The sequence below is a fragment of the Rattus norvegicus genome, chromosome 7 (genome assembly GCF_021556685.1).
Source record: "Rattus norvegicus strain SHRSP/BbbUtx chromosome 7, alternate assembly SHRSP_T2T, whole genome shotgun sequence".
Classification (NCBI taxonomy): domain Eukaryota; kingdom Metazoa; phylum Chordata; class Mammalia; order Rodentia; family Muridae; genus Rattus; species Rattus norvegicus.
Genome location: NC_141540.1, coordinates 96,009,555 through 96,030,897, shown reverse-complemented (window position 1 = coordinate 96,030,897; position 21,343 = coordinate 96,009,555). Strand labels below are relative to the sequence as shown.

The window sequence follows — 21,343 nt, the reverse complement described above, 5'->3', positions numbered from 1 at the left end:
CCTTGAAATCCTTGCTTTGTTGATGAAGAAAACAGAGGCTCAAAGACACTCTGAATTCCTCACAGTAAATGGCGTTTTGGACTCAACTTTGTGGCTTCCTGGCCCCAAAGCCTATGTCTGCTCAGCCTATGCTGAAATTTGTGCTTTGGAAAGGATGTATTCAGGGGAAAGAAACAGCTATAGGGGTAAGTACTAGGTTGTGGGTGGGGACATGAAAGGCCACATTGAGAGCTTAAAGGGAGGCAAAGGAGAACCATGCTTGGGCATGCCCATTCTAACAGATGTCCTGGGATGGTCCAGTGCTTTCCTGGGCCTACCTCTGTCCTTCTGACGGCCAGCTGAGGTGATTCTCTTTTCTGGAACACCACAGAGTAGATGATGATTAATTTTTGGCGCACATGGAAGTAGAAATGTGAAGCAAGTGTTTGAGTGCCGTTCCTCACGTGTTTCTAATCAACCATCCAGATTTCACTCGAATCTTTTATGGTTTCTTTGAATTATGAGTGAAATTGAAAGCCAAATGTAGCTTTGGACCACTCTGAGGTTGCTATAGTAGCCGTCCCTTTTTCTAAGTCCCTCATCCACCCGGTGAAAATTATTATTGTAGTAAGACCTCTTAGTCATACTTTCCAGGGTGTTGAATTTCTCAATGTGTCACATGGCTAAATACTATATTAGAGCAATATATTTGGTTGTGGCTTTGCATTGGATTGTACAAAAGAGAAACCATTAATGTATGGGCATGTGTTACAATCTGGAGACACCTATGAGAATTTCCAGGTTCTTGTTTGTTTAAAAAAAAGAACTGGATCAGGGACATATGGGTAGTGGTAGAAATAGTAACAGTGCATTAAGAAAGAGAAAGATCTGGGGTTATGTCTCAGCCAGTTACATACTTGCCACATGTGTGCCTCAAGGGCCAATAGACAGAGAACTCCTGACCCTCCCTGGAGAATAGACATGAGGACCCTCCAGCACATACATAAAAAGCCAAGTTCAGGAATTCGTGTCTCTAATCTAGTGCTAAAGTCTAGGGGAGGGTGTAATGGTGAGACAGGAAGATCCTGAAACTCATAAGCCAGATAGATTAACTGAAGCTCAAGCTTCAGGGAAAGAGCTTATTATCTCAAAGCTAAGGTGGAGGGTCAGGAAGAGGGCTTAATGGGTATAGGGGCTTGCTGTGCAGCTCTGGCAATATGAGTTCAACCCCAGAGTCCATATAGAGGAGGAAGAAGAGAATGAACTTCAAAAAGTCGTCTTTTGACTTCTGCATACATGCCACAGTTTGTATACCTACACGTATGCATCATGTATGCACAGACATAACAATAAATAATTTTTAACCACCTTAAAAGGTAAAGCATAATTGGAAACACACCCAATTTGTCCTCCACATATATAGAGTCACATGACCACACAGACACACATCCCACATGCTAATAATAATGATTAAATAAATGTAGAAAGAAAAACAGCAGCAGAATTGTGCTCCTGAGAACAGAAGAAAGAGGCCTAAGGATCTGGGAAAAGTTTGAAGCTCAAATGTACTGATTATGAGAGTTTGTGAATGTAAGTTGTTTTTGTATAACGGCTGCATTCTCTTTTATTTGTAGATGATAGCTCTTTCTCTTCAATGAGCTCTCCTGACATGAGCTTTCCTAGCAAATATGGATGTCATGAATATGCTATGCCAGAAACATGTGAACATGTTTGTTATCTTTTCATAATGTCAGAATTTATTAAGCAACACCAAATACAATAAAGTTTACAAGGTGAAGTTGTTTCGATCCCAACAAGTTGCCAGATAATCCTGCCTACATTGGTAATGTGACTGAGGCAAATCCAGGTTTCTTATTACAACCTCTGTCTTTCATACTGACTCTCACACCACACACAGCGCGTCTATCTCTCCATGTATGCCTTTATGGGCTTACAAAATAAATACGAGTTAGAGCCTCTAGCAGAGTTCAAGAGGTTGCAGAAGTGGGCAGATAGAAATGCAATAACATCTGTATTTGGTAACAAAACCAAAGCAGCTACAAGGGAAGAAGCAATTGCTATAGAGATCCAGCCAGGAAAAAAAAAAGGTCAGGGTTTCCAGAAAAGATGTAGCCAGCTGCAGAGGTGAAAGGACAGAGCTAGATGCAGAGCAAAAACAGCAGGTGCAAGTCCAGATGGGCAAACAGGTTGACAGGGAGATGTGGCCTAAGTAAACCTGCTCTGTTTCAACTGTACGGGATTGAACTGAGCTGTATATGCAAGCAGCCCTCCTCCATGGTTTCTGCTTCAGTTCCCGCTTGAGTTCCTGCCCTGACTTTTCTCAATGATGGGCTGGGATGACCTGGAAGTGTAAGCCGAACAGGGAGGCGAATGAACAGAAAAAAATTGAGAGCAGAGGCGCAGAACAAAGAATTAGACTAGAGAGACGCAGAGAGCAGTAGAAATGGGGACAATTACTTGAAAATGAGAACACTCCTGGGCATGGAAACTGGCCAGAGAGTTGGACACGTTTAGATGCTCAAATGGCACTGGGCCAGGAAAGCCGTGCGCCTCTATGACTCATTTGCATACCACTTACACTTTCCTATGTATATGTATAGCTTCTCTCACGTGCTCCGCCCCCTTACCCATATCCTTGCTAAGGGTGAGGGGCTTCCAATCTTTCTCTCCGTTGCCTTCTTTCGTATGCTGATCTCAACGTTTCTCTCTCCTTTCCTACATTCACAGTACAAATTGGGTTGATTGAAATTATATAACTGGGTTGCATTGAGGTGCCGGAGAGATGGCTCAGTGGTTTGGACCATGTAGTAATTTTACAGAGGCCTTGGGTCTGTTTTCTAGAACCCACATTGGATGGCTCTGTAACTGCTCTCTTCTTGCCTCCACGGGAATCTACTCTAATGTGCACATAGCCACCTATACACATACACATAATTAAAACTAAAAATGTTTATGATATATTGAATCTCGATTCAGTTCCAGAGAAGGTTGAACCTCTATATACAAGGCATCCTGCCAATGGATACAGAGGGGTTGTTATTACATTTATTTCTTCTGAAAGTCCACAAATTAAACTGAACAAGTCTCAAAGGAGCCCATTGTCTTCTCTCAGTCATGAGTTCTGGGGGTGGGACCCCCAGTTCCAGTTGCTGAATCTGACATTACCTCCACTCCTTCCCTCTGTAGTGATGTCCCTCTGTTCTTAAACACACAGTGGGTTTGACCTTCCAAATATTTATTGATTCTGCAAATTCATGGTCTGTACTGCCCTTCTGCATTTTGACCTTTATCATCTCCTGCTTGGACCTTTCTAGAAGATTTTCTTCCATTCCAGGGTCTCTGTGGACCCAAGCACTCATACCTTACCACAGAGACTGGGAAAAAAACTCCAACAACCAAGATGAAGTCTAAACTCAGTAAGACAATCAGTGCTGTCCACTGTGTAGTCTTGGTTGGCGTGTGTGGAGGAGGTGGGCAGATCTGTGACTGAAAAGGACCAGCATCTTATTCTTTATAGACAGCAAGAACAAAGGAAAAGAAGCCTGACATTTTTAGTTTATATAACCCAAAAGCTTTGTTGTTGTCGTTACTGTTACTTTTTATCATAACAAATGGCCAGTTCCTAGAAGTCTATCGGGATATTCTAGGAAGGCAGATGTTCTCCGAGAAACCCACAGCACTAGGCAATCAGAAACACAGGCTTTATTTCTTAACCCTATCTATTTGTCCATTCATTTACTCCTTTGGTTCTTTGATCACCAGGTTACCTATTAAATATCTAGACAAAGAGTTTAGAAAGTAACTCAACACAACCCCTGCTCTCAAGGGCAGACAAATAAGAGGCAACACTAAGACTCCAGAAAAGGAGCTGCTCTAAAAAGCACACCCTGGTTTTTAAACCTAACCAGCCAATGCAGGAGGGTGAGGAAGGCTGGGTTCGAAGAGCTCAGACTTGAAGGTGTAACTTACCATGATGAAAAGACGAAATAAGTTCTAGCAATGGAAGCTCAGGCAGAAGGTCTGAAGGAGACAGGATGTCTGTGATGCTAACAGGGAGGTGGGGGTATGGGGGTTTGGGGTAGGGGTGGGGTTCTAATGATGACTTTAAGACAAGCCAGTGATATCATTAGCTTTGAAGTTCAGCAAGAGGTAATAGATGCTCCTGTTGGGTGGCTCTAGCTCTCACAGGGTCTTTGACAAAAGTTGATGGGTCCTTGAGCCTCTCTGCTTGGGTCCCGTGTTCTGCTATCAGCTCTGGTCTATGTGCAGCCATCTTGAGCAGGCCACTGCTAATCTCTTCTGAGAAACTGAGGCCTTGTCTTCAGGACAATGAGAAACTCAGCAGGGCAGGAAGCGGTAAATTAGGTGATGGATCAGGATTTTAGGGAGATCTTTCTGACTCCAGCAAGGAAGGGAGGGTTGTCATAGGCTCATACTAGAAATTGAGGAGAGTGATTAGGAGACATGGTCAATGGGTCACATGAGAGAGGATGGCTGCCCAAGAAAGGGTGGTGAGAGACATGTATCAAAGTTAGCACCATGATGGATAATTAAGGGAAACTATCAGCAGCCTTTAGGAGCAAAGGAAGAGTTACAGTCTAGCTGAAAACCTGCTTCCCTAAAGCCAGCTTCCCAAGAGACATGCAACAATGTGTTCAGTGAGTTGTGATTTTGTTCAGTGAAGAAATAGCTGTTTCCTATTCCTAACAGTTTCACTGAGGTAGAACCATCACACAGAGATACTCATCCTTACCGAGCTGTCTGTTGTCTTTGGAGATAAACAAACACCTGTGAAACTATCACCGCAGTGGAGGTTTCAAATGTCTGCATTACCTCAGGAAGGGAGACGAGACTTTTAAGAGCATCAATGTTCACAAAGGACACAAAGAAACATTGGGACATGTCTATATCGAATCTGGTAGAGGTGAGCATCCTCTGCTTCGTTTACTTGTGTAAGCCTCACCTGAGCCCAATGAGGACATTCGTGTTTGTGACAACTTGTTCCATTCTTCCTCCCCCTGGGAACATCTTCATGAGGTGATTGAAGAATCTCATTCATTAGCCTGAAGAGCAATTCAAACTTTCAAAGTTGTGCAACCCTATTGAGTTAAACTTTTACAAGTCCTTGGTCAGCCCAGCGTGGGCGAGACATGAACCAGCCGGGTCGGGTTGAGAGAGGTGCAGAGGGAGAGACATGTGGTATTAGTCACTTTGCAAATGTGGATGTCGTGAACATCATTGACCGCTAACTTGTGAGTGCTTTATGGTTGTTGCTAAAACCTATAATCAACAAAGCAATCATTTGGATTCTCTCTGGCTTTATAGCCAAGTTTAAATTATTAAACTTGATGGCATTTTTTTGGTAATCTTAGTTTTTGAGACAGGTCTCACTTTTGTAGATCAGGCTAACCTTAAATTCACAGAGATCTACCTACCAGTCTCTGCCTTGCTATTGTTGGGATTAAAGGTATGTACCACCACACTCAGCTAAACCCATGTTATTTTTAACTGAAAGAAGTATCCTTGACATAGTGAAATAAGATCTGTCACCAGAGTGTCTGTACCCAGGCACTGGAGCTTTCTGTATGATGTTTCTCTTCCCGAGTCTCTTTTCATTTGCTCAAAATTCCTTTCAGAGACAAATCCTCTGTTTCTGTGGGATGTTTGTATTTAACAGTGTTGGCACACACTAGAGTCTCAATAAATATCTGTCAGGCAGACTAATGAGCATTTTAATCCTGACTCCAGGGCAAGAAGATATATGAGTCAGGCTAATTTTCTGTAGCTGCTTGTGGTGTAGCATCAGAGATAGTCATGAACGGAGCTGACGACTAAAGCCCCTGCTTAGTGCTCCTATGTGGAGCTGCTGAGGAGACCAAAGCAAGAAGTGGGAGCGGGGGAGGGGCTGGATCTGAGCAGTGTTCGATACACAGGAAAAACAGTCCAGGAGAAGATAGGAGAAGGCCCACTAATTCAAACCACCTTCTAGGAGGCCGGCATGCAAAAGCATGTCACCAGCTACTCCCTTTTCTCCAAATTTCTGGATAATTGGATGATTTGTTGGCGACAACCTGTCTCAAAAACTCTTTGGGCACTCACAGTTGTGTGTGACACCGAGAGATGGTTTTATTCCAACTTCGTCTTTGCCTTTGTCTGGAGAGGGTTAACCATGCAAAATTGATTTCTGACATATTTTTAGCAGATGATCCAGGAAGGTGAAGCAGAGGGTGTCATATACAGGTCTGGTGCCTAGGATAGTAACAGGAAAATAAAGAAATCATAGGAGAGGATTGTTGGGGAACAGGTATGATGCAAAGTCCAGGAAGCCATTGTACTCTTTCTGCTCCTGGGCCTGAAGAATATGGACAGACTCAGATCCTTCCATCATATTTAAACTCTGGATATGGAGCTAAAATATTTTGATTCTCACTTTCTATTACGTTTGCTTGCTTATTTTGTTTTGTTTTGTTTTTTGAGACATGATCTCAAATGCATAGAAATCTGTCTGTTTCTTACCCCTGAGTGCTGGAATTAAAGAAATGCATCACCTTGGGGCTGGGGATTTAGCTCAGTGGTAGAGCGCTTACCTAGGAAGTGCAAGGCCCTGGGTTCGGTCCCCAGCTCCGAAAAAAAAGAACAAAAAAAAAAAAAAAAAGAAATGCATCACCTCATCTAGCTAGTAAGTCATTTTTAGGCTTCAGATGAATCACTCAAGATTTATAAAGTCTATGAAAATACATCATGAAAATTTCACAATAATAGTTGATAACATCCTTAAGTGTGTTATTGTCCCTTTTTCATGTTGCATTATGCATAGGACAATATGTAAAGAGCTGTGGTCACTCAACAAGAAGCAGAAGCATGTACCAAGTGTTTATAATATTCTAAGTCTGTACTACACACTTCTCCATGCAGCCTCTTATTTCACTCTAATGATTTTTCAGTTCTCTGATGATGTGCCTAGAAGGCAGGGATCATTTTTATAATTTTTTGTAGAGATGAAGAAGTGACATATGAAGAACAACCAGCTACTATCTGGCTAAGTTAGAGTTTGACTCAGGAACTTTGTTTTCAGAATGGGTCCTGATGGCATAGGAGATCCTGCTCAAGTAGCCCAGCCGCAGCAGGGCTGGTGAGGTAGTTTACCTGAATTGGATTCCATGCCCTTTCTCCTGTTCTGTGGTGACAGATACTCTTGACTGCCCCATTCTCGCTGTCATCCTAGGACTCAGGAATTTGGACAATTTAACAGGCTGCAGTCTATTATGTCTAAGGGATACTGCCTTCATTTACCTTCCACTCTCTCTACCAGGGTCCATAATCCTTCACATGCATCCCGTAAAAATGAAAGCTTATGAACAAATGCACCTTCTAAGGTGTCAGCAGATACCAATCATGGATGATAAGTTATTGGATGATTATTCATAGGGAATGGCTAGAATATGCAAGTCTACAGAGATATAGCAGTCTCTACAGGTGATCATCCAGGACTAGGAGTTCGGGTGACGTGAGGAATGACAGATAAGGAGTATTGTGCTTCTCTTTGGTGTGATAAAATGTTCTGTAATCAATCATGATGTGGGTTGTGCATCTTTTCAAACATTTCCAAGCCATTGACCTGCACAGTTTAAATCAGTGAATTACAAATCAAGAGTACACCTCAATAAAGTTGTTTTTAAAAAGCAAATAAAAGCTAAAAACAAACGCAGACTATCTCTCTAAAAATCATTTAGATATTGCTTTATTAATTTATTAATTCAATTTTTTGGCTAAGGTGGTCTGCTAGACATGAGATATGCTGTGGGAATTGCTGAGTCAGGAACCATCAGTACTCAGCAGAAAAAAGCAGCCAGCACTGTGTGCTGTGTGCAAGCAGAGAAGGGACCCAGCCCCGGCCTAGCAGAGGAGGCTGTCTTGAGCCCAAACTCATGGGAGTTGAGTGGGGGAAAGGACCTAGACCAGTGATTCTCAACCTGTGGGTCACAAACCCCAAAGACCATTGGAAAACACAGACATTTACATTAGGATTCACAGCAGTAGAAAAATAGAGTTATGAAGTAGCAATGAAAATAGTTTTATGGATAGGGATCACCACACTATTGGGAACTGTATTAAATGGCTGCATGGTTTCAGTATTTGGGAAGTTGAGAAGCACCCGTGTGACAGTTGAGCCAGATATAGGTGTTGGTTGGAGATAACAGCTGGTAAAAATTTGGAGAAATGAGAAAACAGGCCTTCATCTGCATGCTGGGAAGGCTCATCATGTGTGGAAGGACCAAGAAGAAAAAGACTGAAGATCAAGTAGACACCAGGGATACTACTCATTCCTCTTTGGGCCTTAGTTCTATGTCACGAAGAGATGAGGCGAATTGTTTTTGAGCATGGTGTTTAGAATCACCTGGAAGTTACTCCACAGATAACTGTCCTCAGTGCTTTTGGTGTCAGGATTTGTTTATTTGTTTTTCATTTCTAGAATAACCGATGCCTGTGGCTTTTTTTGGAATCTGATCTACCCGTGTAGCAAGCATTTTCTGAGCATTCAGACATCATAGGGTCTTCTAATGTGCTCTCATTTGGGGTCCCCAATAGCAGTCATTGGTATCTTCTTAGATACCAATGCTGCTTATCCTCTTTTGCTTCATTGGTGCCACATAAACTTGGACCCATGATGCTTTTCTAACTTACAATTTTTGATTCCTCTTGGCTGTTCTCTCAGCAAGAGATGGTCCAGTGAAGAAATGCTTCAGCGGCCCGGTGGAATTTGAGCATGTTGGGTTCTTTTCTTTTAGATTTCTTCAACCTGGCGTGTGTGTGTGTGTGTGTGTGTGTGTGTGTGTGTGTGTGTGTGTGTGTTCTTCTCTAGAGAACAGTCCGGTTTATCCGCTGAAGAGTCCTCTTAGAAAGGAACATATACTTAAAGAGAAAAAAATGGTTCTAGCCTTTGTTGGTATATAATCAACAATGCTTTCTAAGCTTGCATGGTACCACACACCTGTAGTCCCAGCTGTTAAGAGGTGGAGGTAGGAGAACAAGAAGTTCAAGAACATCCTTGGGGGACATTCTAAGTTTGAGATCAGCCTGGGCTACAAGTGACTCTGACTCCAAAAACCTACAAGGAAAGTCCTGGGAACTGAGGATTACGGTACAGGCTGAACAGGACAAGGGTCCCAGGTTCCATTAGTTCAGACTAGAGAAAACAGCAGAAAATGAGCAAGGACCAAGAAGAGAGAAAGATTCTCATCATGACATGGAAACAGACAATCTGAAAGCAACAATAAAGGGGAACCAATATCCAGTCACAAAGCTCCTTAGATGGGCTACGTAGGCAAAATCTCTTTGAGGAGGTGACAACAAGCCCTAAACCCTGAGGAAGAATTGGCCTTGGGAATCTGTAGGAAGAACTTTTGTAGCAATGTGTGTGTGTATGTGTGTGTGTGTGTGTGCGTGTGTGTGTTGTGTGTTTGCATGTGTTTCCCCCTTCTCTTTCTCACACATACAAAGGGGGGGGGGGGAGAGAGAGAGAGAGAGAGAGAGAGAGAGAGAGAGAGAGAGAGAAAGAGAGGTATATGCATGCGTCTAGCAATATGTGCACACATCCATAAGCACATGCATTGTTGTTATTTCAAGGAAGAGATAGTGGAAACAATAGAAAATAAGTAAGGAGCCCCTTACTGCCATGGGGTGAAAGTGGATGGTTCTGGATATGTCATGTGATGCAGACTCATGTGGTGTTGTGCTGAGGGAAGACTGGTGGGAGGGTACACGATGTTTGGAGAGAGTATAAATTGGACTCAATGGATGGTGATAGGATGCTTGCATAGCTAGCCTTGCAACACTTCGTTGGTCTCAAGTCTTTGATGGTCTTCACTTCATTGAGAGAGGCATGACAGAGAACTTCTCCTGGTGTCCTGGTTGCTCTCACTGACTTGTGCCAATTTAGCAGAGGCCTGGTGGTTTCTGCTGGATCATTCCACTGATGCTGATTCATGCTTGCTATCCTGACATTACTGAACTGGATGGCTGGTACCTTGACAAATGGATATTGGAATCTCCCCAAAGAACAACATCGAAACAGGTCCACATCTACTTGTCCTATTCCCATATCCTTGGGTGGAAGGGTGTTGAAGCATTGAGACCCTTATTAAAACTAGGTTTTACAATGCCAAGCAACCAGAGCTTCCAGGGACTAAGCCACTACCTAAAGACTATGCATGGACTGACCCTGGACTCTGACCTCATAGGTAGCAATGAATATCCTAGTAAGAGCACCAGTGGAAGGGGAAGCCCTGGGTCCTGCTAAGACTGAACCCCCAGTGAACTAGACTGTTGGGGGAGGGCGGCAATGGGGGGAGGGTTGGGAGGGGAACACCCATAAGGAAGGGGAGGGGGGAGGGGGATGTTTGCCCGGAAACCAAAGAATTATTATTAAGTATTAAATAAATTAAAAAAAAATAAAAAAACACAAAAAAAACTAGGTTTAAAAAAAAAACCCAAGCCTACATGAGGAAATTAAATGAAGAGGATGGCACATTAAGAAAAGCAAATTCAGTACATATGAACTGCTTGAATGTGGTTCTGTGCAGTGATATTTTATTGGCCCCTGTATGTTCAGTGTCAAGAATACTGAGTTGCATTTTAACAGTTGTGTTATAAGTGAAATCAATAGGGGAGAAATTGAAAGGGAGGGGTTGCTGCGAGTTTCTGAGAAAATGAACAATGGCTTCTCAAATCCAGGAGAGGCACCTTGGAGCCACAGAGAAGTTAAAAACAGAGCTCCGTAGTGTTCCCTCCAAATGTCTGAGGACTTTGTTGGGGGAAGAGGAGGCTCTTTGATGAAAGGTGGATAGATGTGAACAGCTCAGACTTGCAAGGCTTGCAGGAAGTTTGCATACCCAGGCAAGGTTGTATACTTCATGACTGCAGCAGTGGCAACAGCCATGGCTGTGGGACACTATATATGTCTAGCAGGCAGCATCCCATGTGGGTAGTTCACAGGGGTATGGAGTGGGGAACTTGAGGAATTGGACAAACTGATATGTAAGTCAAGAGGGAGCTCAAAGATAAGGAGAGAAGGAAGCGCGGCTACAAATTTCCAAAGAGCCTAGAGCTAGGAGACTGGGAAGAAAGGGTGGGGAGAATGTCCTAGTGAAGAGATTTCCTAGTTCCTCCGTAGTTATGCAGAGTGCAAAACAGAATGTTTATAATGCAACAGTAGCTACCTGTTAGTTCACAGACTCTCCCTGAAGAAAGGCTAAGGGTTTTACTTACACCATTTCATTTAATCCTCATGCCATACAGCACGATCCTGTCTTACTGATGAGAAACTTGAGGCTTGCTTGAAGTTAAACATGTTGCTTACATCTTCCCAACTAGAAGAAAAAAAAAAGAAAAAGGAAGAAAGAAACTGCATGTGGCCAGGACAGCTTAAGTCCCACACTGATATAAATATTATTCTGGTTGGACAACAGCATTAGACTCCTGCATCCTTTTCTTGTGGGCTGATAACCCAGGACTAGTTCTGTCAACTCACTGGCCTTGCAGGATGAAGTCCAAGTTTCCTACAGTGACTCACGAGGTGGGTCAGAGTCCAAACCCACACTCTCCTCTGTGGACACAGGCTCCCACACCAAGCGCTCCTGCTGGGTTCAACTGTTTTCAGTTCTCTGAATGCACTGGGGAACCTTTTGTGTTCAGGGCTGTCTCGGGGTGGCATGTCCTTCCTCCTTTTCTCTTCCTGCCTAACTCCTTCAAGTCCTTCAAAGCTGAGGGTTGCTGTCACTTGAGTCCTTCTCCAAGCTGAAGAAAATGAGACTATGGGGGCACCTCGTCTTTGTAGATCTCTGTGGCACTTCTGATGGCACTGAACCGTGTGGAGTTGCTGACTGCTTGATCAGGGCTCCTTCCACAGGTTCATAGCTCCTGTCTGTCTGGGTTCGTGTGTCTTGTTTATTTTTTCGAGACAAGGTCTTGCTCTGTAACCCAGACTGGCCTCAAACTAGTGGCAATCATCCATGCCTGGCTAAATGAGGAACTGGATTTTTTTCCCTCGAATTACTTGGAACTATTTGCAGTTTGAACCCTCCCATGTTCCCATTCGTGATGCAAGTGCTCGATCTTTGAGCTCTATCTTCAGCCCTTCTCATGAAGGACTTGAAAGGACTTAAGTCAAAAAAGCAAGACAATGGCTTTGATAGTGTTGGTGATAGCTGGACACTGCTTTCACTCTTTTATGTCTGGAGCCAGATCTTATTCTTAGAGCATCTTTCCAGACTCCGGTAAAGAGCAAAACGTGCACGAAGTTTTAAATGTAATCAATAAATCCAAGATATCCGTGGCTACCAATGACCCATTGGCTTGCCATTTGATTAAAACAAAATCTAATATTTTTACAACTACCAAATTAAAGCAATTACATAGTTGCTTTATATTAGCTGTAATATCATTCAGTTATGGCTAGTCACTCAGAGCAGAGACCAAGATCTTTCACTCTGGTTAGAAGATTGAGCATACATACATCCCTTGCCTCTATTTCTTTATAAGTACAGTAGCAGCAAGAAGCAGGAACCCATACACTCGGGGGGGGGGGTGTAATAGCATGATTGTGAAAATCCCTTTAAAAATCGTAACACGGTTCAAGGGGTGGAAATATGGAGGTCGTATTCCCCAGGGTGCTGCAGAAACTTTCTAGAATGTACGCTGTGTTAAGTTCACCTGCAAATGCTAGTTTAGGGATCCACCGGACACCACAACAGGAAAGTCCTGCAGCAAGCGCTTCAGGAAACAGGAACGAATCCTAGAGAAAAGAAGGGGAAGTGCACACCGAACTTCACAGGCTCTGCTTGAAAGATGAAAAATTAACCCGGCGCGGTTGGGGGTGGAAGTGTGAATGGCGGTGCTTGGACGCTGGGTCTTCAACGTCCGGACACTTTTCCTTCCCTAAAGCCATTTTAGTCAAAGGTCATGTGTGTGTCCTGTCAAAGGCCAGCTTCCAATGGAATCACTGTCCCCCGGGGATAGCGGGCCCCCTGACTCCATCTGCCTTGGAGAAATCCCAAAAGCAAACGGCCCAGCGCAAACAAGCGCAGTCAGGAGCCGCGGTGCCGGTCTCAGCTCCCAGGTCCCCGGCCCGCAGCCCAGGCTCTGTCCGCAGCGCCCTGGCTGGAGCGAGGCACCCGGACGCCGCAGCATGAGTCGCCACGCCGATCGGGTAGGGTAGGCAACCCCTCTCTGCGCGTGCTCTACGGCTTGGGGCTCCTGGGTCACGGCGGCTGCACGGTGCAACCAGGGCAATCCTTGCAAAGGGGCCTCGGCAGCAGCCGGAAAAAACGTCCGGGGTTGTTGGGCTGCCTTCCCGTGCCCTCAGCTGGACCGGGTTCCAGGCTCACAAACGCGGAGCTAATTTTGAGTTGTCCTTGCCAGAGTCTGTTTGGCTTTGCAAATGCGTATCTCGTTTCTGGAAAACAAGCCAGTGGAAGCTGCAGAGGGTCTAGGGATGAGTCTCAGCTCACCACAGCTCGAGCCTTTGGTGAGGGAGCGAGCCCCTTTGGCCAGAGCCAGTCGCAGGGGTCTATGAGCTTTGTCCTCCTCGGACAGCCAACCTCCCTGGCCTTCTTGTTTGTGACTCCTTGGACAAGCGCTTGGCAAGGCTGGGGAACTTTAAAGCAATCTATTTCAGTAGCGTTCTCTTTGCTCCTCCTTACTCTCGCAAGGAGACAGATCATTTTTTCTGAGTGGGAAAGCCCTTCCCTGCAGCCAGATCCTAGGAGCCAAACTCAGCCCCTTTGTACTTTTTCATTTGAACAAGTCCTTCAGACGGATCTAGGTAATTTTGGTTAAGTATAGCGGGCGGGTTTCTCAATTGATCTCGGGTGCTTTTGGTCTGGAGTTGGAAGTCTCCTAGGGCACAGCAGACGGGCAGCAAGGAATGGGTGGTTAAAGGGGTTCAGAGATTGCTGTGTTTTCACTCTGGTTTCAGCTTAATGGGTTAAGCAGGGAGCCATTTCTCACTGATAAAGGGGCAGAAAACAAAACCCTTTCTAGGATTTGTCTATGCCTTTAGCACACACCCAGTCCCACTGAACCAGATTTCCTGCAATGCTTCAGGTGTTTTCTGAACGTCTGATCCTCTCCATGGGGCCACTTCCAGCTGCTATTCGGCATTTTCTCCTTGAAAGGGTGGATGACAAGATCTCACTGTCCTTATTTCCTACTTGTTCCTTCATATATAGTCAGGAGCCTTGGTCCACCACTCTGAAGACCATCTTTTGTTGGAGCTGTCAAAAGCCTCTGCACCAAAAACTAGAGAATTTGAAAGTCCTCTTCTTCAGGCTTTTGGGGCCATTTTGGATAGCTGGCTATTCCTTCTCTTGTGTTTAGACTTTTAGATTCTGTAATAACCCACCTCCTTGTTCTCTTCTGCCCTTCTGAGTCACTACTTAATGTCTTCAAGGGCCCCACTCCAGATCTATCAGTGTGCCCTCTGGTCTCTCCTCGACTCTTGTCCCTTGCCATCCAGGAGACTACATACATCATCTCATTCATTCCAACAGCTTCAGCCACTGCAGGCATACATGGTGTCTGGAGTATAGCCTTTCTCCTAAAACATCTCCCATTAGGTTTTCCACAAAGCATCTCGAAGTCAAAAATGTTCAAAACTGAATCTGTCCTCTCCATTCTTCCTCCTGCGCTGCTCTTCCACTCTTCGGATGGCATCCCCATTATGTCCGACGCAGCAGGGTCACCGTGGGTGACTTATCTCCTTCCTGTCTTCCCCATTGGATGAAGTTCCCATACGCACGTTCTTGTTTGTGTTATGTATTGCGTCTCCTTCGTTGTTCGAGTTCAGGAACTCTGGCCACAGTCTCACGTTTGCCTCATTTGGAGCCGTGGCTGCCCAATCTGTGCCTTTATCTACATCGGTTACTTTTTTCATTGCTGTGGGGTGGAGGATTTACTTCGGTTCACTGTTAGAAGGGATAGTGTTCGTTCTTATAACCGGAAGGCTGGGACTAGGGGTGTGAGGTGGCTGGTCACGTTGCATGCATCTGAAGTCAGGAAACCAGGAAGCCAGGAGCCAGGTGGGTGTGGGTTTGCGGGTCATGCTGGAGCTGAATAGTGGCCCTCAACTAGATTTTTCTTTTCACTGTTTCCAGTCTGGGACCACATCCTGTGGGATAGCGCTGCTTATATTTGGGTTGGATCTGTGGGTTTTCTGTCCTTTCTGGAGACACACTCACAGACATCCACAGGTGTGCCTTTCAGGTGATCCTAAATTCAATCAGTATCATTGTGTCACCTCATTTCCGTACTGTGTCAGGTGTTCCTAAAGTGAGGTGTGGTCACAGACATGCTTTGTGAGATGTCTCTAGTGAATTTTTGTGTTTTTCTTTTAAGAATGACGTTGATGTGTACAAGTTCTCCCCAACTAGCCTTTTTTTTTAAAATATGCATTGGTGGTTTTCCTGCATGTATGTCAGTGAAGGTGCCAAGACCCCTGGAATTGAAGCTACAGATAGTTGTGAGCTGTCATGTGGGTGCTGGGAATTAAACCCAGGTCCTCCGGAAAAGCAGCCAGTCCTCTTAAAACACTGAGCCACCTCTCCAGCCTTTTACCTTAATCATTGCTCTCCTCCCACTCACTCCCCAGCCACATTTCATGCGTCATTTTGCACATTTCACACACACTGTACACAAAGCAGGCACAGTAAACTCAGGTCACTGCCCTCATTTAAAAAAAAACAAAACAAAAACCGACTCAGCTGATTGGCACCTTTTTTTGGAAACTTCCCAGACTATCAGCTCCTCTTCCAGAATGGGTTAGCAACCTTGCCACACTCTCCTCACTCTTGCTTCCCTCCTATCATCGTTCCAATTCATTGCAGACTTCTAGTTATCTCCCCCCAGCAGGCAGTTCACAAACACAGAGCAACTGCTTTTGTCTCACTGTTATTTTTGTCCTAGGATCTTTAGATCTGAATGTCCCCTGTCTCAGTTGTGATGTTTCATGAATTCTTGGGATTGATTTTCCTTTCCTGCCTGCTTTTCCTCCCCCTCCCTTTCTCTCTCCTTTTCCTCCTTCCTGCTCATTCTCCTCTCCCTCTGTTCCATTGTCCCCCTTTTCTTCCTCCCTTCTCCTCCCATTTGCTCCCCTCCAATTCTCATCCCTTCCTTCCCCTCTATTCCTTTCCCCTCCTCTCTCATCCTTATCACCTTCTCTCCCCTCCCCTCTCCTCCTCTCTTCTCCACTTTCACCTCTCTAGGTCTCATGTATCCCGACTGACTTCAGACGTGCTATGCAGATGATGAGATTCTGATCCTCCAGTCTCTTCTTCCTGACTTTTGCTATACAGGTGTGCATCATTGCACTTAGTTTTATGCAACACCAGGACTGAAGCCAGGGCTTCATGCCAACTGAGATATACTCACTAGGCTAAGAATGCTTGTGAATTCATTTGGAGAGAAAAAAACCTTATAAATGTGTGTGTGTGTGTGTGTGTGTGTGTGTGTGTGTGTGTGTGTGTGTATACAGGAGAACAACTTTGTGGAGTCAGTTGTCTCCTACTTTCTTAGGGGTCTGGGGCTTGAATTCACGTCATCAGGCTTGTATAGCAAGCATCTTTATACAAGGAGCCATCTTGCCAGCATCTGTTTTGTGGATTCTTATGTAGGGGTTAAGAATGAGTGTTCTGTTCAGGGATTGGACTAGAAAGTGAAAGTATAACAGCTTATGAGATTTTTTTCCTGAGACACCATAGGGTAGAGAATAAAGATTCATCGTATCGACAGGAAAAGTCACAGTCTTTCAATTATTTTAAGCAGGAAGGGTTTAGAATTTCTGGATATTTGAGATAATGTTCCAAGTCTCTACTGTATAATCCACATCTGAATTTGGAGGCTTCTTCTATCCCAGCATCTACCCTATCTATCCCAAGGCATGAAAGGCTTTTAAAGTTTTGCTTCTGTTGACTTTAGGAATGCAAAGAAATCCTTCTTGGGCTGCAGCCCAGCGGGAGAGATGGACATGGAAAGAGAAGGTACCTGGGGCCTCTGAATGGCCATGGAGAAAAATCTCCAAGAGCTCTCTAGAGAAGGATGGAGATTCTGGGAGACTACAAGTGAGAAAATGTGGCTCTGATTTTCCAATGAGAGAGCTATGTGTTTGGAAACTCTGAGAGGTGAATAGTGATTGCATTCTATAGGGAGTTATTTAAACCTTAAGCTGTTCTTAAGCTTTGTGGGGCCACAGTTCTTTTGAGGTTTGGATGCTCACTACTCTCTTAGGGAAAAAATGTACAAAAGACTGCACACAGCATTTTGAATAAACTTGTAGTGGGATTCATCCAAGTCTGTCCTTCAATACCCTTGAGTTGTTAAGGACTTCTGGCTAAAATATCTTTAATCAAAGGGCTAATTAATTCAGTGGGTATTTGGAAGAAGGGAGTATGTGGTGGTTAGGAGCCAGCATAATCAAATTATGCATGTTTTCTGTTTTTGAGAGGATCCTGTGTAATGTGTGCTAATGACCATGAACTTGGAGTCATAGGACCTGGGCTCACGTCTCTACTCTGGCAATCGCTAGTTGTGTAACTTTTTGCTCTGAATGGTTATTTCATTATCCAATTTTTAAAAGGATAGTTGGAATTTTAGCTATAATGAAGCATTTGAGCTAAGCATGTGGGCTGTGCTATACTTAAAACTAAGAAAGGATGAGGGAAGAGGAGGAGGATACATCTACAGAAGGGGGGACGGGTAGAGAGTGAGGAGATGGAGAAAGGAACGGACGAGAATTGTTCAGGAGAGATGTATTTAAATTTTAGAAATTTAATCTGGCAGTAAGATCGATCATAAGATGTTGCTCCTAAAATTAAAGTTAAGTTTAGAAAAAAGAAGTCTAGAATAGCAAATATAGAAGATGAGAGTCATTTTACTCTGTATTGTTCAACCTTTAGAAGATCATGTCTCGATCTGAGTGCTACGTATTGACTTATTAGCAATTACTGTCTGAGCACCCACTGTAAGTCATCCACTGTGTTGTAAAAGGCAGACCAGATCACATGGAGTTTGCAGTGTGAAAACGTGGGCAGGGAACAGGCGGCTTTAATTTGATGTTATACTTTGACAGAGGAAACTTAAGTCCAGATGGAGCTATATAAGAAGGAGTATTAAATCCAAACTTAATCGGGCCGAATGAACTGGAGAATCGTTGTCTGTCTACACCGAGACGCAGAAACTGAGTAGAGAAAAACCAGGGTGAAGTGATAGAGGAAACAAGATTTCAAGATAGATGATGCACCCTCAACAGGTTGAGAGCAATGGGGGCAGTCAAGAAACTGAGAGGAATAATTCTGAGAGGTAGAGGATAAAAGACGCTAGGCTAGGAGGAGTAGCGAGGAATGCTATCTAAAGCTACTGAATGGTAGTTAATCATTAAGAGAATGGGAACCAGTGAAGGCTGTAAGTAAGGCTGCACGGTAATCTGTTTTACGTTTTGTAAAGACTAGAGAGTGGACAGTAGGCTGGAGAGAGTGAAGGAAGAAGAAGAAGAGGAAGAAGTAGAAGAAGGTAGTGATGATGGTGGTTGCGATGATGATGATGATGATCATGATGATGGTGGTGATGGTGATGATGATCATGATGGTATGGTGATGATGGTGATGATGATCATGATGGTGATGGTGATGATGGTGATGGTGATGGTATGGTGATGATGGTGATGATGATGATGATCATGATGGTGATGATGGTGATGGTGATGATGATCATGATGGTATGGTGATGGTGATGATGATGATCATGATGGTGATGGTGGTGATGGTGATGATGGTGATGGTGATGATGGTGATGGTGATGATGATGATGGTGATGATGGTGATGGTGATGATGATGATGATCATGATGGTGATGGTGATGATGGTGATGGTGATGATGATCATGATGGTGATGGTGATGATGGTGATGGTGATGATGATCATGATGGTGATGGTGATGATGGTGATGGTGATGATGATCATGATGGTGATGGTGATGATGGTGATGGTGATGATGATCATGATGGTATGCTGATGGTGATGATGGCGATGATGATGATGATTATGAATGTGATGGTGATGATGGTGATGGTGATGATGATGATGATGATGGCAGGGTAGGCACACTGGAGGCACTGTAATATGTAATCAAGGAAAGACGGTGACCCCAACCAAAATGGTAGCTGAGAAGATAAAAAAAAGATGGGTCAGTTCAAAAGCTCATTTGGAGACACAAAGTAAGTGATGAGAGACTGCAGGGATGCTGTAGGAAGGATGGGTGCAGTCCCTTTAATCTGTAAAACGGAAGACTTAAAAAGTTACTATACCTATCTTTATGTCTTTCATTTTGATGTGGACGGAAGATTAGCATCTCCTGTCTTGGAGATGGAGGACACTAAATTTCAGTGAATTTAGTAAAAAATTTCCTGATAGATTTTCCAAGGTAACGAGTTCCTTGTTATACAACTATTCTAGAAACAGAGAGTCAAGGATAAGGGTGGGTAGGCAGGAGGGTACCGTAGTTTCTGTTCTTAAGATTCCAAAACTTGCATCCGTTTCCCAGACAGAATCTGTAGGCCTGGCATTTTAGTGCCACTGTGTTTACCTAAGTCACATCCTCCACCAGGAATAACCTTCCTTCCCGCACCGTACATCCTCACTGAAAATACACCATTTCCTCAAGTCCTATCCTGTGTCACACCACACTCTTTATGAAGAAGCCCTTGCTCCTCTTCCTCTTCTCTGATTCACATTTGTTCTTCTTTGTCTTCTTCCTCTCCTCTTCCCTCTCCTTAAGCCTATTCAAACACGGGCAGTTGCATTGTCTTACTTAGTATATAATTATTTTTATATTTATTTAAATTGTCCTAAATTACTATCTTCTACAAGTCCAGCACTGCAGTCTGTGATCATTTCTGTAAACCAATGGGGCGAATGATGCTTTGCCTAAGGCAATAGCCTTTCATAGGGAAAGTTTTGTTTATTAAGAAAAAAGGTACATTTGGCTGGAGAGATGGCTCAGCAGTTCAGAGGACTTGTTGCTCTTGCAGAGGACATGAATTGGGTTTCTGCATCCAAATGGCAGCTCACAATTACCATTCACTCAGGTTGTCAGCTTCTGTCCTCCACAGATGCCAGGCACACATGTGGTGCACACAGACACACACAGGCAAAATACTCATGCACATAAAATAAAATAAAAAATCCAAAAATAGGTATATTTTATTATATAGGCAATGCATACAATGTCTAGAAAGAGTTGATTGAAAGAAAGCATAAAAAGAAGCAAAGGAGATTATCTAAAGTTGCATTACCTAGACATGAGCATCGTGACAGGAGGTGAATTGCCCTTCTATGTTTTCGTGTACACGTATGTCTTAAATCTGGAGTCACGCTTAATTTTTTGTAAACTGTTTTGCTCCTGAAACAAACCCTGTGCTGTTAAAAGTTTTTTTTGCAAACATGAGTGAGATCGCATCTTACTTTATAGTTATTTTGTGGTTTCTTTAGTGAATCTTCATAGCTGGGCATTAGAGTATTTGCGGTTTTTTGATGCAACATGTAACGTTATAATTAACTCCCTGTAAAACGACCCTCTGCAACCATGCTACATGAAACATTAACAGTTTCTAAAACAACTAATCCAATTCATGACTGAAGAGAGGATGCTGAGCATTAAGGAAACACAATTTTTTAAAGGCACCTTAACTTAACTTTTTTTTATATTTTGAAATTTTTAGCTTATTAATTTTGCTATATATTTGTTACATATACGAGTTTCTGTACATCTAGTTTTAGACCCACATGGAAAGCATCTGATCTGGAAATGTATCAACAACCTGTGGGTCTTGGAAGGAGGGAGTGATAACTAGTAAATTATCTGAGCCAGTAATTGAGTTTGAAGTCTAAGCACTTGGGTGACTGAATAGTGTGAAACGAATGACTGCTTCTAAGCTGACTGGATGAGGAAGTGAAGACAGAGCTGCTGTAGAATAGAGGTAATTCTCTGGAAAGATGGACACTGGCCAGCATTTTGGTGTTTGGAGAAGGTGGAAGGCCGTGGACTTGGATCCTTATTCTAAAGTAAATAATGTCATTCCAGACACTCAATAAGCAAGAACATTTCCATTATAGAGTCGAATGCTGTCATCAGAGGAGAAGCAAGCCTTATTAGGAAAGTACTGTGACTCCATGCGGTCACTTTCAACAGACTAAATGAAAGATGTTATTACGGGTTGAATTTGTATTCTGTGCTCCGAGTTCATGTGTTGGAGTTTTAGACCCATAGACCTCACACTGTGACTTTTTTTTGGAGA

General features: G+C 43.6%; 1 protein-coding gene and 1 long non-coding RNA gene across 22 annotated transcripts in view; one reads left to right on the top strand and one right to left on the bottom strand.

Moving 5' to 3' along the window:
• Positions 1-1,723: 1,723 nt before the first annotated feature.
• Positions 1,724-13,631, bottom strand: LOC120093657 (uncharacterized). The gene is made up of 3 exons (XR_015625518.1): positions 12,712-13,631; positions 11,269-11,369; positions 1,724-6,249 (listed from the first exon to the last, which is right to left on the bottom strand). It is a non-coding gene; the product is annotated as an uncharacterized LOC120093657 (long non-coding RNA).
• The window catches only part of Enpp2 (ectonucleotide pyrophosphatase/phosphodiesterase 2), a 123,260-nt gene continuing 114,976 nt past the window's right edge, over positions 13,060-21,343 (top strand). For 16 of the 21 annotated variants that reach the window (XM_087559264.1, XM_087559262.1, XM_087559263.1 and 13 more), the window contains exon 1: positions 13,060-13,207. In XM_087559264.1, coding sequence (XP_087415390.1) covers positions 13,187-13,207 — 21 coding nt within the window. In that variant the 5' untranslated portion in view covers positions 13,060-13,186. Of the gene's footprint in view, positions 13,823-21,343 lie in introns of all 21 variants that reach the window. The other 5 variants (XM_087559281.1, XM_087559273.1, XM_087559275.1 and 2 more) reach the window with 5 other exon arrangements.